The sequence below is a fragment of the Aulostomus chinensis genome, chromosome 18 (assembly GCF_037954235.1).
Source record: "Aulostomus chinensis isolate RoL2024-O1b breed Wild chromosome 18, RoL_Achi_v1.0, whole genome shotgun sequence".
NCBI lineage: Eukaryota > Metazoa > Chordata > Actinopteri > Syngnathiformes > Aulostomidae > Aulostomus > Aulostomus chinensis.
Window position 1 is genome coordinate 1,704,348 of NC_141337.1, and position 16,895 is coordinate 1,721,242.

Here is a 16,895-nt window from a genome sequence, read left to right on the forward strand (position 1 = left end):
AGATAAGTGATTCTATTCATGATCTCTAAAGGTGTCTCACCATGACATGAACCTGATTCTTATATTTTCACATCACTTCATGAGGGGCAAGTTCAGATGAAATGGCCCCATCTGGTGGCAGCTTGGGGCGTAGAGACCTGATTCCTTTTCTTTTGTGGAAACAACATTCGCTGTCATTGTAAAATCTGCACTCTCATCGTTTTCATCAGAGGCACTGGTATGATGATTTTTTTTTAATTTTCTTAACAAATTAAATTCAGATTTTCTAAAATCTGTAATTTCTCCAAATCTGAAACACACTGGATGAACACGAGAAAACTGCTTCTTAACCAACAGTCTTTATTGTAAAGTCCCGCAAAACAACAGCAAATATAAATAGAAAGATTATACCGAGGTCTTTTAGAAAAAAGGGACAAGACCACAACAACACAGATGAAAACTGTTTTTCACATTTTAAACAAAGATCAGAGGAGTGAACAGGAGCTTCTCAGTTGCCGATGTATTTCCAACTGTCCCGGTGAAGACAGCGTCCACATCGGGGGCCACTTCAGTCCACTTCTTCAATGGTGGGCCCCTGGGTGCCGGTCCGCGCCTGCTGTCCGCAGCTGCCTGCAGGACGTCCTCCCTGGTACAACCTGCTGATGATGGGCTGACACACCTTCTCCAGCTCTCTCTGCTGGTGCTGGTACTCGTCTCTCTCAGCCAGCTGGTTCTTCTCCAGCCAGGCTATGGTCTCCTCACACTTGTCCACCAGCTTCTTCCTGTCCTCCTCACTAATTTGCTCCCTCAGGTTCTCGTCCTGCACGCTGCTCCTCACGTTGAAGGCGTAGGACTCCAGGGAGTTCTTGGCAGCGATCTTGTCCCTCTGAAGCTCGTCCTCAGCTTTGTATCTGTCGGCCTCCTGCACCATCCTGTCGATCTCTTCTTTGCTCAGCCGACCTTTATCGTTGGTGATGGTGATCTTGTTCTCTTTGCCAGTGCTTTTGTCCGCCGCCGACACGTTCAAGATTCCGTTGGCGTCGATGTCAAAACTGACCTCGATCTGCGGGACCCCTCGTGGAGCGGGAGGGATTCCTGTCAGCTCAAACTTGCCCAGCAGGTTGTTGTCCTTGGTCATGGCTCGCTCCCCCTCGTAGACCTGGATGAGGACGCCGGGCTGGTTGTCGGAGTAGGTGCTGAAGGTCTGGGTTTGTTTGGTGGGGACGGTGGTGTTGCGTTTAATCAGGGACGTCATGACTCCTCCGGCTGTCTCGATACCCAGGGACAGAGGCGCCACGTCCAGCAGCAGCACGTCCTGAACCTTTCCCGAGGTGTCACCAGAGAGGATGGCGGCCTGGACGGCGGCGCCGTAAGCCACCGCCTCATCCGGGTTGATGCTCTTGTTCAGCTCTCTGCCGTTGAAGAAATCCTGCAGGAGCTTCTGGATTTTGGGGATTCGGGTGGAGCCTCCGACCAGGACCACGTCGTGGATCTGGGCCTTGTCCATCTTGGCGTCCCTCAGGGCCTTCTCCACCGGCTCCAAGGTTCCTCTGAACAGGTCAGAGCACAGCTCCTCGAAGCGAGCCCTGGTGATGGAGGTGTACAAGTCCACGCCCTCAAACAGAGAGTCGATCTCGATGCCGGCCTGGGAGCTGGAGGACAGGGTTCTCTTGGCCCTCTCACAAGCCGTCCGCAGCCTCCTCAGGGCTCTCTTGTTCTGGCTGATGTCCTTCTTGTGTTTCCTCTTGAACTCCTCCACAAAGTGGTTGACCAGGCGGTTGTCAAAGTCTTCTCCGCCCAGGTGAGTGTCTCCCGCCGTCGCTTTGACCTCAAAGATGCCCTCTTCGATGGTCAGGATGGACACGTCGAAGGTGCCTCCACCCAGGTCAAAGATCAGGACGTTGCGTTCTCCTGACTTGCCATTGTCCAGACCGTACGCGATGGCGGCTGCCGTCGGCTCGTTGATGATCCTCAGGATGTTCAGCCCTGCGATGACGCCTGCGTCTTTAGTGGCCTGTCGCTGGGAGTCGTTGAAGTAGGCGGGGACTGTGACCACAGCGTTGGACACCGTGTGACCCAGGTAGGCCTCAGCAATCTCCTTCATCTTCACCAGGACCATGGAGGAAACCTCCTCGGGGTAGAAGGCTTTGTCCTCCCCTTTGTACTCCACTTGAATTCGGGGCTTCCCTCCGTGGTCGACCACCTGGAAGGGCCAGTGCTTCATGTCCGCCTGCACCACCGCGTCATCGAACCTTCGTCCGATCAGCCGCTTGGCGTCAAACACGGTGTTGCTGGGGTTCAAAGCCACCTGGTTCTTGGCCGCGTCACCAATCAGTCTCTCGGTGTCAGTGAACGCCACGTAGCTGGGGGTGGTCCTGTTGCCCTGGTCGTTGGCAATGATTTCTACTCTGCCGTGCTGGAAAACGCCCACGCAGGAGTAGGTGGTGCCCAAGTCGATGCCGATCGCTACGCCTTTACCTGCTGCCATTTCTCTGGAGACGGTTACCTGGAACAGTCAGACAGTTTTAGCAACAAGCTGAAGGAGAGTTTAGAGCTTCAAGACAAAAACACAGGTGCACAAGAACTTCCTTCAAATCTGGGGCTTCACGTGAGGAGCTGAAGTTTTCAAGTGGAGGGTTTAGTTAGAGCTCACCGAGTGTAAGAACAAAGGTTAGATGATGATGCTTGTGCTCTTCCCTCCTCGAGGAAAGTTCGCCGGAAGTTACGGTTGAGTGCGGGGTCTTCAGCCGTGACCAGGTCTGATCGGCTCCTCTGGATCTTCTGTCTGTTCCTGGTTCCACCTCAAACCAGCCGCTTTATATCGGCGGCAGCGGAGGGTCTGGCAGCCTCTCGAAGCTTTACTCGCGGACGTCATCCAGCCATGTCATCAAGTCAGTGTCGATGCTGGACTTAACTTCTTGTCCCTGTCAAAATAAAACACTCAACCAGGCAGGCTGCTGGCGCGGACCCGCTGCAGTCCAAAAAGCTGCCACTAGATGTTGCAATGTTTCTTTAACAGTCAAATTCTTCCACTCACTTCAGGAATCTTCTCCAACTCTCTCAATATCTCTGGAAAATAATCTACTTAACGATCCCAATTTATGTAAACAATAATTAAAAAAAGAACGTTGATGAGAACAGTGAGAACAAAGACATAAAGTTCAGCGGACAATAGAAATACTTTATTTCACCACAGAAATTATTTTCTGTCTATGTGCTTTACTCGATGTTTTATGTAAAAAAAAAAAAAAAAAAAAAGAATTTCCTCACCTTCATGTGTCTTGTGTTACTGTGTCTTTATTGCTTCTATTGAATACTTTTTAAAAAATTTACATTAATACTTGAAGTGTCAAGATGAAAGCAAAGACATTTCCCAGATTCCCTCTGGACTTTTCAGGTTGTCATAATTATCCACTGCATAGAAATACTCGGAACACATTTAGTTTTAAAATGGAACTCTTAAAACTTAAAATCAAGAAGCATAAAGTGACTGTTTTCAGTTTTCAACATTACTCACGTCAGAATATCCATGTACTATACTTTACATCCAGTTATAGTTTGAACTACCAGGTATTCTTTTATTATTTAAGGTATTTTAGCTCGCTTCTACTTCTTTATTTTACTTCTTTTATTTTAGCCAGCTCGCGCTAGATTGAGCTAACATATTTAAAAGCTTCTGATTTGATTTGACGTTGCTGTCAATGGTCTGGAGGTTGTTTGTCCCATGTATCCTGAACGCAGCGCCGTCGTCGTAATGTGGTTGTTTCTGATTGGTTCGCGGACAGGAAGCGTCATGTTCCGCTCGTGTTCGTTATGAAGGCGAATGTTCACCTGATCTGAGTGAAATTCTGAGGTTTTGGCGGCTCACTTTTGGATGGAAACTTTTACACACCTGACCCAGACCTGCTCGCGCCTTCTTCTGATATGTGGCGTCATCGCACTGAAGGCGGAGCAGGCGGCGGATGACGGCGGCGGCTGGTGAGTCCTGACCAGCCGCACACTGCACCATACCGGCTGTAAGAGTTGCAGACCGTCGCTCCACCGTCTCCCCGGAGCTCCACGTACCGGCAGGATGACGTCTGAGTCGCTCCGCCAGAAGCGCAGCGGCGTTTTCCTCTGTAGATTCAATATCCGGAGATAAATGCATTATTAATTTAGTTAAAAACCTTAAACAAATACCATGAACCTGCAAAGTTAGAGAAACAAATTATCCTCCTGCAGTTTTCCATGCCGACTCAGAATGTGTCTAAAACTATTCAAAAATCAAAAGTAACACTGAATAGAACGATGAGGTTTCATCTCAGTTTGAGGGACTGCAAGCTGAGAAAGGCCATCAGTGCCGGGCCGCGCCTCTAGGGGGCACTAAGCAGAATTTGACTCTCTAAACAGTCATGCAGACATACCGCTGTCTCGTCCTTTATTCTCATCCTCTGTCCTTTTCTTCTTTTTCTCCTGGGCACCAGAGGGAAACTTCCTCCATCATTACATCACCATCTCCTCCAAACGAATCTCGAGCTCGCAGTGTCTGGCGCTGCCCGCCATGAGGTGTCTAGTGAGTCATGACTCAAACGATGGATCGTGAACTCAGAATTTTCTCGTATTGGTTTATTCATTACAATATGGTGTCACTTGTCTAACATATTGATATGTTTTGAAAAACAAACAACAAAAAAGGAAAAAAAAACCCACTGGATTGGGGCCCCCCGACCACCCCCGGCCCCAAGCGGCTGCATAGTTGGCGTAGACCTCGGGCCGGCCCTGAAGGCCATACTTGAAATACATTTTTTTAAAGTTATTAATTATCTCGAGGGTTATTATTGTCATTATCAGGTGATGAAGAGCATCACGCAGCCTGCGGCTCACAGCCCAACACCTGAACAAGACTAAAACACGAGGAAGGGATTCCTCAACGAGCGGGAACACAGGAAATACTGCAGAAGGACATCAGCACGCACAGCCTTGATTAGACGGAGCACACACGAGTTCAGTGTTAAACTGTTGGCTCCTGCACATGCGTTGATGTGGTCGTCTGCTTCGTGTTTGGCGGTGAAACCCTTGGTGATGGTTTTTGCTGCGTGAACGTCGGAGGCAGCGAGGTCGAGCTCTGATTGGTTGTTAACCTCATCCCACCCGGCAGGTCGGTCGATCCACACTCCGGCTTCCGTGATGAAGGTCCCTGCACCATCGACGTGCTGGAGCTCTCCTCGCTCTCCTACCACGTCTTCATTGAACGGTAGGATTCCACCCAACACTCCTGGCGTGTACAGTAACGGTCAGAACTCACGTCCATCTGCTGCTCGTGCGGTGGGCGTGACGCTGCTGCCTGTTGTCAGTCTGCTCATCACCTCAGTCACTGCAGGCTTGCTCTTTTTTTCCCCAGATGTTTTGAACCTTAAACACTGATTTGATGCCCTGAATTGTTCATGTAGCTTAGCTCATTAGCTCAGTCGAAAGTGGCGAGACTGAGTTGCGGTGTGTTTGCCTCCGTGTGCAGATACGCGTACAGCCGCCCCGTCATCCTCAGAGGTCTGACCGACAACACGGTACATCTTCACTCATTCACTCATTCATGGCACAGTCAGCCCTGTCAGCTGAAACATGCCAGTTGAATGAGAGCCCACTTGGTTCCATTTGTGCTTTTATATTTGAAGTTCCAGAGGAAAACTCTGTCAGTTCCTTCCTGCCATCACGTTTCTTGTATAAAACTCTTATTGTAGAAGTTCCGGTCCTTGTGCTCCAGGTCCTCTTTACTAGAGGCATACGGCGACCGCACGGTCAGACTCAGTACCGCCAACACATACTCGTACAGGAAAGGTACGTCTGTCAGACGCAGCACACTTCAGCTTGACCTCTGACCTCTGCTTCACTCACCGTCCCGCTCATTTCAGTTGATGTCCTGTTCAGAGAGTTCGTGGACAAACTCCTGAGGCCTCAGTCGCTGGACGCCCTTGGCAGCGGTGAGTCACAGCCCCCCCAGGCGTTTCACAGTCGTCTCCAGGAACCGAGTCCTGGTCACGGCTGATTTAATGACCAGGATTTAATTCTGATAAACTGATAAAAGACAGCAAGCACACAGCTTTTAAAATGCTTGATTTCTGAATGGAGTTTGGTTCTGATCAGCAACAGTAAGTTTGACGACTCGGCTGTAAGGTTTTTGCTGCATCAGGCTGCGTAGCCGGCCTTTGACCCGTAAATGACAAACATTAAACTGTTTAAAATATTGCATTTTATACATAAGTAACCTTAAACCACTTTAAAACGCCAGCCACGCCAGCAACGGGAAAAAAAACAATGTTGGCACGCACACCAACCCCATTAGCTTGAGTTTAGCTCTGCCCCGTTAGCATTGCAACAAGAATCAAAAGCACAACTCCAACATGAACAAAGGAGGTGACACAACATTCAAGTACTTGTTTTCTGAAGTACCTTTGACTTCCTGTTTGATTAAGATGTCTGGTTGTTGTCAGGATGTCCACACAGAGCCGGTGGGTGGGCGGTGGCTTCTTAGCTGCTAACACCTGCTAAAAGGTGAATTAGGTGACAAAATAAACATCCCTCCTTCAATGTCACAGGAATCAGAAAGGAATTAGGAACCTGAAATTGTGAAGTAGCTGAACCTGAAACATACCAGGTCCTCACAAGGTGGTGTCTTTCCTCATCAGACACACTCTATTTTTTTGGAGACAACAACTTCACCGAGTGGCAAAACCTGTTTGAGTTCTACGAGTCTCCGCCGTTCACGCTGCCTCACACCAGCGAGGCCCTCAGCTTCGGCATCGCAGGTCAGAGTTCAGAGCCCAGGCGCCGCTCGCAGGACCCGTGTCTTCAGACACCTTTTGTTGGTCACATCTCAAATCTGGAAAATTCCCGAGTGTTTTTTGTCCTTCAGGTCCTGGAACTGGAGTTCCCTTCCACTGGCACGGACCCGGCTACTCCGAGGTCATCTACGGCAGGAAGGTACGCCGTCAGAGACGTCAGGTGTCTTTGGTCCTGAATGCAGTTCAGTGTTTGGTGAACTTAGAATATTTCTGCTTTCACGGTACAGCGCTGGTTCCTCTACCCCCCTGACCAGGAGCCTCATTTCCACCCGAACAGCACCACCCTGTCCTGGCTGATGGAGACCTACGCCCACCTGCCACAGGAAGAGGCGCTGCTGGAGTGCACCCTCCGGCCCGGAGAGGTGACACACCCGTCCCATGTGTCCATCACTCTATAAGCTTCTGTCACAAGTGTTTGTATTGCATTGAGTGATGGGCGACGGCGTCATGTTCAGGACAAAACTGTCAAAGATTCCTAAGCTTCTGATGAAGATCGCAAAACTTCCAGTCGAGGACAAAATTATTAGCCCCTCCATTTTAGGGTTCTTCAAGATTTTAACAGAGCATTTCTGAACACCCTATGTTTATATTAGAAGGCTCAAAATCTTTATATTTGCACCCAAAAACATAGACATTTAAGAAAAAGCTTAAATGACCATGGACTTTATTATTATTTTTATTATTATTATTATGAGCCCCCTTTAAGAAATCACCATTTATGAAGTCATCTCACAAGCCACTTGTGTGCTGTGACCTGCTTTAACGCCACAGGTGATGTGGTGAAGCCTGGTAGAGAAGCCTCAGTGTGGGCCGTTGAGCTGCTGACAAAGCACCATGCTGGAGGAAATCAGGTTGGACCTGAGAAAAAGAATTATTGATGCACACAAATGAGGACAAGGGTGTCCAAAGCTGTCCTCGCGAGTCCAAGTGTCAAGAAGTGGAGTGGGAGGTAGAATCCAGAGATTCAAAGACAGCCATGCAGGGCAGAACCAGCCCTAAAGAGTTCAAAGACACTGGAAAGAAAACTGGTGAGAGACGTGTGAACCGGTGAACGGCTGGGCCACATCAGGACTCATAGTCTCTCAGAAGACCATCACTGGAGCTCTGCACAGGAGTGGACCGCGAGGTTGCAGACCAAGAAAAACTCCACTTTTGAGGAAAAGACACCTTCAAGCCAGACTTAAGTTTGCTCAGGACAACCCAGAGAGACTCTTCATACTTCATACGGTCTGATGAGACGAAACTGGAGCTCTGTTGCCATAGAGACACTGCTTCTGCTAGGAGAAAGAAGGGAGAGGCGTCTCACCCAGAGAACACCGTCCCCGCAGTGCAACATGGTGGTGGGAGTGTCGTGCTGTGGGGAGGCTTCAGTGCATCTGGAGCTGGAAATCTTGTCAAGGTGGAAGGAGTCGCGAATGAAGAGAAATATGTGGAGATTCTGAAGGAGAACCTGAATCAGTCCGCACTAAAACTGGGTCTGGGTCGTGGCTTCATCCTCCAGCATGACAGCCACCCCAAACATACGTCCCTCCTGGTGGAGAACCGTCTCCAGAAGACCAAGGTGAGTGCCCTGACTTCAACCAACTGAAAATATGTGGGTGACCCCAAGAAGAATGTCCATGCCAGAAGACCCTGGAAGCTGGAGGAACGCAGAGGTTTGCCAAAGAGGAACGGGCCAGGATTCCTCAAAAGAAGCGCCAGAGACCTGTTAAACTCCAACAAACGACTGCAGGCCGTTACCCAGCGAAGAGGTACGCAACCGACCAGTCGAATGTGGAGGGCGAAGGATTCTGACCTTGGTTCTTTTTGTGTTGGGAATATTTTCATTTCTGTGTGCAAAATAAAATAATTGAAGCTTCACAAAATAAAACTAGGGGCTCTAAAAAAGCTGTGTTGGACATTTTTTGCTCTGGTTCTTGGGAAGTACTTTTTAAATGGCATTTTTGTAGGGGGCTAATAATTCTGTCCTCAACTGTATTTTTTTTTAATTATTATTCTGAAAGAGTGATTGTTTGTGTTCCCCTCATCGGTGATCTGGAGCGCTGGAAGTCGTCTCAGACACGTCTTCTCTGTGTCGCTTCTCCTTCAACCAACCGACCAACAGGGAGAGTCTCTGTTCATCGTCCAATTCCACTTCTCCTCAGGCTAACCAGACTATTTCCTGATGTTTGTCTGTCAGGTGCTGTATTTCCCTGACCGGTGGTGGCACGCCACGCTCAACCTGGACACCAGCGTTTTCATCTCCACCTTCCTGGGCTGACATCAGACGCATGATGGCGTCCTAACAAGTTACGCAAGTGGATGTTTGAAGGGAGCAACCCTACTTTTCTGTATTTTTCACCCATGACGACGACGATCCCTCGCAGCAGCCTTACATTCCAGATGAAACATTCAAACACTTTGTAACCACGACGTGAGTTTAATGACCAAAGCAGGAAACAGAGAAGCCGTCGCACCTCAGGAGGGAAAGTTAAGATGGGCTGTAACCTCCCTCTTCCAGCTGCCGCTGTTTCTCTGCTCGTATGAACGAAATGTTGACTGTGTTGAGACGTCTTGGAACCTCCTCCTTCTTCAGTGGTGACAGGAGGGAGACCCGCGTGTGTGAAGGAGGGGCTCAGACAGGTTTTGACCACGACGTCTCCAGAACTTTCCCATAAATTCCCTGAAGGTCCATTTAACCAGAAACCACATCATAACCCACCAGTGGAAATTTGACTCGTCTTCAAATAAAGTCGTATCGACCAAAACGCGTTGTTCTAAGAATCTCGACTGTACCACGTTCAGGTGTTTGAGGACAAAATCTCTTTTCTGAAAAGTCACTTTATTTTTCTCAGACTTTCACAGGCCAGTGATGTTTTCGAATTCCATGACTTTTCCAGACGGTATGAGAGCTGGAGGGAGACAGGACCTCCACTCTGACCTCTCAGTACGGCTCCCCCAGTTCTGAGTGTGCCCCCCCCCCCCCCCGGGACCTTCTCAGGTTAACAAGTCACTCTCAAGGTGACTGCTTCTTTTGTTTCATGATCTGAAGACACTCAGTTCACGAGGCATTAAAGTAAATTAAGACAAGCTCAGGCTGTTAGGAGCGCAGGGGCCAGCACTCGGGCTCTCCCTGTCGTGTCAGGCTTGGTTGGGCGTGACTGCAGCCGTCCGGGGGAGCTGAGGGGGGAGCGTGATCCTCCCCCGCACTATGGCCTCCTGGAGAAGCTCCTCGCCATCGGGTGAAAAGATGCGACTGATGACGCCACGCTTGACAGAAGAAGCATGCGGTAGAGCACGGAGCCCCCCAGCGCACCAGCGAGGGTGTTTTTGGGGGGGGGGGGGGTATGGGGAGCGCCGTGATCTTCAATTAGAGAAAACAAAACCAAAACAGATTCAAAACTGAGAGCAGACTTTTCCCGGTTCAACGTGTCGGAGGTTTCACAACACAGCAGTGACTGGAGACACCGAAGCAGCAGCTTCATTCCTCAAACCAGTTCCTGACGTGTTGGATGGGTTCCAGTTCTGACATCCGTCACGGAGACAGACCAGAGGGTGTGTCTCTCGGTCTTCTTCTCCGCCGTCTCAGCGAGCCGATACATGTGATTTAATGAACATACGTGACAACACGTGCCACCAACATCGTCACATGAACGATTTTGGTTCACTTCCTTTACTTAGTCCAATCTCTTTCACCGTGGCGTCCAGAGTTCCGTGAGCTGTCGCATCTTCCTGTTGATGGACAGCTGGTCATCAGTCTGACCGCTGACACCTTTGAGTCTCATTTATACTGAATGACATCATCGGACTGAAGGGCCTTCCAATCAGCACTTTCTTTTTGCAAGTACTTGTGATGTGAAACTGAGCACGTGCAGATTTGTAGCCTGAAACACCGGAACATCAAACAAGTTTAATTTTAACCATGCAGATGACATCACTCAGTCACTCAGTCACCAGATGAGGTGAAGGAAAACTAATGTTCAATTTGTGACTGAAGGAAACAAGAGGAAGGGACGTGGGTACAGTAGAGAAAGGAAGTGGGGAAGGAGAGAAGGTGGCAGGGAAGCAGGAAAGGAAGAGGCAGTGGCGTCCGTCCAGGTGGATGACATCATCTCTCCAGATTGGTTGAAGTGGGTGACGAGGGCACAGGTGACAGCACGTCATCATCTTTGGTACCACAGTGGTCTTGATGGCTGCCGGGTGATTCGACTCACGTGTAGCGTGTTTGAATGCAGTACAAGTCACCGAGTGCCTGCTGCGAGGTGAGAGCCATCAAATCAACCGCAACAGTCAGCACTATGGCGCTCGATGAGGTCGAGGAACTGCAGAGTTCCTGAAGATTGTCTGTTGATTCGTCTTCACGCAGGACATCCAACACATGACCACGCCCACGTTCATTACACTGACAGGTGAAATAGTGATTGTAGCTCGACGTAGGACAGCGACCGTCTCGCTGAGGGGCCGCTGGCACTCCCGGCTCAGTAGTCTTCCACCCAGCCGTTCTCCAAAATAAAAGCATCGATGACTTCCTTCATGGCCAGGTTGGGGATGAGCTGGTCTTGGGTCAGCGGAGTTCGAGTCACTGGGTCAAAATGGCCGACTCGCTGCAAGTCAAGAACAGACATTTCATGGTGAAACAACACAAACGTTGGTAAGTGTTTGGTGAAAATTACGTTCCTGCACGAGTACCGGCCGCTCCCCCTCCTGTCCTCCAGGATCCTGTTTCATTGGTCCTTCGACCTGTGCTGGATCACCTGACCTCACGGGAATCCCTCACTCTATAACAGGTGTTATTTTAATTGGGAAATCCCAGAATCCCCTCTGACGCCAATAAACTGGTGGGTGTTGAAGGTTCAGTTCGACATCAGATCCACCAGTAAACACCAGACTGGTGGATGGTGGAGGTTCAGTTCTACATCAGATCCACCAGTAAACACCAGACTGGTGGATGGTGGAGGTTCAGTTCTACATCAGATCCACCAGTAAACACCAGACCGGTGGATGGTGGAGGTTCAGTTCTACATCAGATCCACCAGTAAACACCAGACCGGTGGATGGTGGAGGTTCAGTTCTACATCAGATCCACCAGTAAACACAAGACCGGTGGATGTTGGAGGTTCAGTTCTACATCAGATCCACCAGTAAACACCAGACTGGTGGACGTCGGAGGTTCAGTTCTACATCAGATCCACCAGTAACACCAGACTGGTGGACATCGGAGGTTCAGGTCTACATCAGATCCACCAGAAAAACCAGACTGGTGGATGGTGGAGGTTCAGTTCTACATCAGATCCACCAGTAACACCAGACCGGTGGATGTTGGAGGTTCAGTTCTACAACAGATCCACCAGTAACACCAGACTGGTGGACGTCGGAGGTTCAGTTCTACATCAGATCCACCAGTAAACACCAGACTGGTGGATGGTGGAGGTTCAGGTCTACATCAGATCCACCAGTAAACACCAGACTGGTGGATGTTGGAGGTTCAGTTCTACATCAGATCCACCAGTAACACCAGACTGGTGGACGTCGGAGGTTCAGTTCTACATCAGATCCACCAGTAAACACCAGACTGGTGGATGGTGGAGGTTCAGTTCTACATCAGATCCACCAGTAAACACCAGACCGGTGGATGGTGGAGGTTCAGTTCTACATCAGATCCACCAGTAAACACCAGACCGGTGGATGGTGGAGGTTCAGTTCTACATCAGATCCACCAGTAAACACCAGACTGGAGTGGTGGAGGTTCAGTTCTACATCAGATCCACCAGTAAACACCAGACTGGAGTGGTGGAGTCTTAAAAACCTGGGTTGCTAACAAGAGTCTAGAGGAGCCTACAGAGGTCATGGAGGTCATTAAAGGTCATCAGGGGAAACACAAGAAGCCTGAAGGTTAGTGATGGTGACCTTGAAGTCATGTGACCCTGGTGTAGTTCGTCCATTGACCAATGTTAGCTTAGCACTGCTAACCATTGCATTTACTGTGTGTGTGTGTGTGTGTGGGGGGGGGGGGGGGGTGATGACCTGTAAGTGCTCCTCAATGTCTTTTCGTTCGTAGGTGACGCCGCTGGGCGTGATGCACGGCTCTCTCATCAGCTCAAAGCTGATCTTTCCACACAGGAAGTCGGGGATCTCACGCTTCTAGAACAAATATTGTCATAACTCTGTCACACACTCTCAAACACGTGATGCACTTTTTGAAATCTGACACGCACTTCACACACCTAAGCAAGATGGAGCTACGCTAACACTTCTCACACACTACCACTCATTGTGCTAAGCTAACTAGCGTGGGTCTCTAGATGTTCTTCTGCTCAATTGAAGCGTTCTTGAGTCACTAACCTTCCTCTTCTCATCGACTTGAGAAAACAGCTCTTCCATGTCTGACAGGAACTTGTCCTGAGGAAGAAGACTTTTAGATGATGACCTATCCAGAGGAAGGAGACAGTCAGATGGCGTTATGACATCATCCCACCATACCTACATGTTTAGTGTGAATCTCGTTGAGACGCTGCTGAACTCTGATGTCGTCACACTTGTCTTTGTGTGTCTGGCGACAGCCGTCCAGCTCTCTGTGGACCAAAAACACACCGTTAAATTGAGGAGGATTTGGAGGAGGATATTAGGGCATGACGTGGCGCCTGCCTCTGTTTCTCAGCGAGGATGAGTTTGGTGAGGTAGCCGTGCAGTTCGCACTCCTGGCTGATTCTTCTCTCCTCCAGGTTGTTCCACCGCTTTTTCTTCGCCATCCGCAAGGCGCTGGGGATGTCATCGCCGAAGTTGAGACGCTGCTCTTTTGCCAGGTTGTAAGCTGGGGGAAACAACAGCTGCATTAATATGTCAATCAAACTATCAACCTCTGTTGAGAGCAAGCACAAGGCTTTGTTACGGAGCTGATCCTCGCTGGCGTTCAACAGCGGTGTAACGGTAAATACAGTCCAACCAGCAACACAGGCACGGTAGGACGCCCCGGCTGAGTCAAAGTTTGGGTAAAACCTACCTCTCTGCAGGTTGCCGATGGCCTCGTCGTAGCTCTCCAGCTCCAGGTGACACTGACCCATGAAGAAGTGAGCTTTGACCGACTGGCCGTCCAGCTCCAGAGCGCGTCTGCAGTCCGTCAGCGCTCGCTGGTACTGCTGCAGCTTCACGTAGCACAGCGCTCTGTTGGTGTAGAACGCCGGGACGGAACTGTGGTTCTAAAGGGGAAAAACACAGATGCACGCTGAGGGAACCACCATCATCATAAAAACCTTTCAGCTGGAGCTCTGAAACTACCCCCAAAGGGTCAGGCACCAAAACTAAACAACACATGAACCTGGACTCTATGTCAATCCAGTTGGACCCTGAAGCCCAATCCCAAACCGGGCCCCATCCACTGTGCCACTCCGTCAAAACACTCACCAACACTGGAGACAAAATGGTTTTACCATGGACAAATGGTAAGGTGAAGGCATGGTGAAGGCAACATGGGACAAATAAGAGTTGTGTTTATGTTAACGACCACAGCAGAAGAAAGGAGTCGACGCTGATGTACACGTGCTGATTAAGGGTTTACTGTCCACTCCCTCCACTCGATTGGACCGGGGTGGCCCTCAATGTGGCGGCAGAACCAGAGTGGGTGTGGACAGGGCGAGTTAGCAGGGCCCAGTTTGGGATTGAGCCTGTGACACCGTAGTTACTATGGCTTTGCTGTAGCAGGCGGCGGCTTCCAGGTACTTGCGGCTCAGGAACAGGCGGTTGCCCTGCTCCTTCATCTCCTGAGCTGAGGCCATTTTCTCTGGACTCTCAGACATTTTGTCCAGGGGAGGGGGGGTCACTGCAGTGGCGCCAGACCCCTCACGGTGCTCAGATCCAGCAGGACACTGAGGAGGACTGATGAGACGCTGCGAGACAGGATGAGGAACAGGAGTCACTGCCACAGTGAACATGAGACAGAAAGCCTCCATTAAGACACACAGACATCTTGGATTGTTGCCGTTATTTAGCTTTGATCGACAAATAAACAGAGATGTGCTTTTGCTCAAGCCATCATATATGAATGATTATGTAGATATAATCCTTAAAGACACAGCGCCATGGGCGGTTTATTCCATCCCCTAAATGTCTTGGTTTAGTCCGACAACACCGAAGACGCTCGAGCCAGCGAGTGATTTGGGTGTTTAAAAAAAAAGGGTGGGGGTGGGGCGGTTTACAGGGACGGCTATTTCTCCTCATGGTGCGGTGAAGACGTGACTGTCATGAAGGGTGAACTGCGTCACGTCACCGTTTGAGGTGCGTTGACCGATGCTAACACGTAGCTGACATGTAGCTAACACGTAGCCAACGGTTGCCTCACGTGCACTTCCTTGCCATGTGGTAATGCAGTCAAACACGTCCGCGTGTTCGTCGCTCCACGGGACTGACAGCAACATTCGCAAGCTAACAAATAACCCTCAAGCTAATTTAAACGAGTCCAGCCCCAGTCACTCACCCGGTTGTGACGTCAGCAGGTATCTGTGGATTAACTGATACTGACTGATTGCTAATGTTGCTACACAGCGCAGCTGTTTTTCTTTAAATAAACTACAAGTTGGGAATTGTCCTGCCAACGGATGTTTTGGTTTTGAGCCGTGACGTTTCACGTGTCGCTGGAAACCACGCCCAACTTCAAAATAAACGAACTCGACAAAATAACATTAAATAAACTAGAGAAATAATGATTATTCTTTTAGTGATTTACACTCTGTTACTCTGCAACTTCCCCTTCTTGATTAAAACTAAAACCGTTTTTAAATTATGATTATAATAAGCAATACTATATATTCATTGTAATTACCACATTGTATGCTTTATCTGTGTCATCCCTGGATTTTAGGATACATTTCATACTGGAGAGTCACACAGTATGTTTTATGGATTTTCATGATATTTATGCATTTTTAATCCCCGTGTTAATAAAGCCATGAATGTACGTGGACATCGATTAGTACTTGATGAGTACTTGATTAGTACTTGCATGAGAACGTCACAGAGGAGACTCCTGAGCCTCTGAGTGTTTTTTTTAATTGAAAGAATTCATATCCAGAAGTAAAACTTCAGAGAAAGAGAACAGAAGTCAGCAGATATGATATAGTTTGACTGGTATTGAGAATACTGTGTGTGAAACAACCAAAACTGTCACCCATCGTGAAGTTGATGCTGCTTGCTGCCCTGATAACGACTGCTGGTTTTAACTCCTTAATATAATCTACTATCAGCTGGTTTTAACTCCTTGATATAATCTACTATCAGATGGTTTTAACTCCTTGATATAATCTACTATCAGATGGTTTTAACTCCTTCATATAATCTACTATCAGATGGTTTTAACTCCTTCATATAATCTACTACCAGCTGGTTTTAACTCCTTAATATAATCTACTATCAGCTGGTTTTAACTCCTTAATATAATCTACTATCAGCTGGTTTTAACTCCTTAATATAATCTACTATCAGCTGGTTTTAACTCCTTAATATAATCTACTATCAGCTGGTTTTAACTCCTTAATATAATCTACTATCAGCTGGTTTTAACTCCTTAATATAATCTACTATCAGCTGGTTTTAACTCCTTAATATAATCTACTATCAACTGGTTTTAACTCCTTAATATAATCTACTATCAGCTGGTTTTAACTCCTTAATATAATCTACTATCAACTGGTTTTAACTCCTTAATATAATCTACTATCAGATGGTTTTAACTCCTTAATATAATCTACTATCAGCTGGTTTTAACTCCTTAATATAATCTACTACCAGCTGGTTTTAACTCCTTAATATAATCTACTATCAGCTGGTTTTAACTCCTTAATATAATCTACTATCAGCTGGTTTTAACTCCTTAATATAATCTACTACCAGCTGGTTTTAAGTTCTTAATATAATCTACTATCAGCTGTTTTTAACTCCTTAATATAATCTACTATCAGCTGGTTTTAACTCCTTAATATAATCTACTATCAACTGGTTTTAACTCCTTAATATAATCTACTATCAGATGGTTTTAACTCCTTTATATAATCTACTATCAGATGGTTTTAACTCCTTAATATAATCTACTATCAACTGGGTTTAACTCCTTAATATAATCTACTATCA

At 48.1% G+C, this 16,895-nt stretch overlaps 3 protein-coding genes across 5 annotated transcripts; 1 reads left to right on the forward strand and 2 right to left on the reverse strand.

Annotated features, from left to right (window-relative positions):
- Positions 1 to 319: 319 nt before the first annotated feature.
- On the reverse strand, positions 320 to 2,811 carry LOC147244575 (heat shock 70 kDa protein 1). The gene is made up of 2 exons (XM_086185982.1): positions 2,633 to 2,811; positions 320 to 2,485 (listed from the first exon to the last, which is right to left on the reverse strand). Exon 2 carries the CDS (start codon positions 2,465 to 2,467, stop codon positions 548 to 550), a length of 1,920 nt encoding a protein of 639 aa, XP_086042108.1. The 5' UTR covers positions 2,468 to 2,485; positions 2,633 to 2,811; the 3' UTR covers positions 320 to 547.
- A 920-nt stretch (positions 2,812 to 3,731) lies between these two features.
- jmjd8 (jumonji domain containing 8) lies at positions 3,732 to 9,552 on the forward strand. The gene is made up of 9 exons (XM_086185986.1): positions 3,732 to 3,957; positions 5,117 to 5,212; positions 5,474 to 5,522; positions 5,697 to 5,793; positions 5,868 to 5,936; positions 6,642 to 6,761; positions 6,869 to 6,936; positions 7,025 to 7,159; positions 8,977 to 9,552. The coding sequence occupies exons 1-9, from the start codon at positions 3,854 to 3,856 to the stop codon at positions 9,055 to 9,057; spliced, it is 819 nt and encodes a 272-aa protein (XP_086042112.1). The 5' UTR covers positions 3,732 to 3,853; the 3' UTR covers positions 9,058 to 9,552.
- Positions 9,553 to 10,666: 1,114 nt separating this feature from the next.
- On the reverse strand, positions 10,667 to 15,410 carry LOC147244577 (E3 ubiquitin-protein ligase CHIP-like). 3 transcript variants are annotated; one of them, XM_086185983.1, is made up of 8 exons: positions 15,247 to 15,410; positions 14,456 to 14,659; positions 13,777 to 13,972; positions 13,422 to 13,587; positions 13,261 to 13,348; positions 13,119 to 13,175; positions 12,801 to 12,917; positions 10,667 to 11,380 (listed from the first exon to the last, which is right to left on the reverse strand). In XM_086185983.1, exons 2-8 carry the CDS (start codon positions 14,567 to 14,569, stop codon positions 11,255 to 11,257), a joined length of 864 nt encoding a protein of 287 aa, XP_086042109.1. In that variant the 5' UTR covers positions 14,570 to 14,659; positions 15,247 to 15,410; the 3' UTR covers positions 10,667 to 11,254. The 3 variants fall into 3 exon arrangements, with proteins under 3 accessions (XP_086042109.1, XP_086042111.1, XP_086042110.1); XM_086185985.1 differs by having other exon boundaries at positions 14,456 to 14,688; positions 15,247 to 15,397; XM_086185984.1 differs by lacking the exon at positions 15,247 to 15,410 and adding an exon at positions 15,112 to 15,244.
- Positions 15,411 to 16,895: the final 1,485 nt, after the last annotated feature.

Excerpts from the sequence above, each read along its gene's own strand:
- LOC147244577 (XM_086185983.1), bottom strand. The coding sequence starts at position 14,569 with ATGTCTGAGAGTCCAGAGAAAATGGCCTCAGCTCAGGAGATGAAGGAG. Across the intron at positions 13,176-13,260 it reads ACGAGATTCACACTAAACAT|GACAAGTTCCTGTCAGACAT; the intron begins GTAGGTATGGTG and ends CTTCTTCCTCAG. Across the intron at positions 12,918-13,118 it reads AAGTCGATGAGAAGAGGAAG|AAGCGTGAGATCCCCGACTT; the intron begins GTTAGTGACTCA and ends TATTTGTTCTAG.
- jmjd8 (XM_086185986.1), top strand. The coding sequence starts at position 3,854 with ATGGAAACTTTTACACACCTGACCCAGACCTGCTCGCGCCTTCTTCTG. Across the intron at positions 5,523-5,696 it reads GAGGTCTGACCGACAACACG|AAGTTCCGGTCCTTGTGCTC; the intron begins GTACATCTTCAC and ends CTCTTATTGTAG. Across the intron at positions 5,937-6,641 it reads GCTGGACGCCCTTGGCAGCG|ACACACTCTATTTTTTTGGA; the intron begins GTGAGTCACAGC and ends TTTCCTCATCAG.
- LOC147244575 (XM_086185982.1), bottom strand. The coding sequence starts at position 2,467 with ATGGCAGCAGGTAAAGGCGTAGCGATCGGCATCGACTTGGGCACCACC.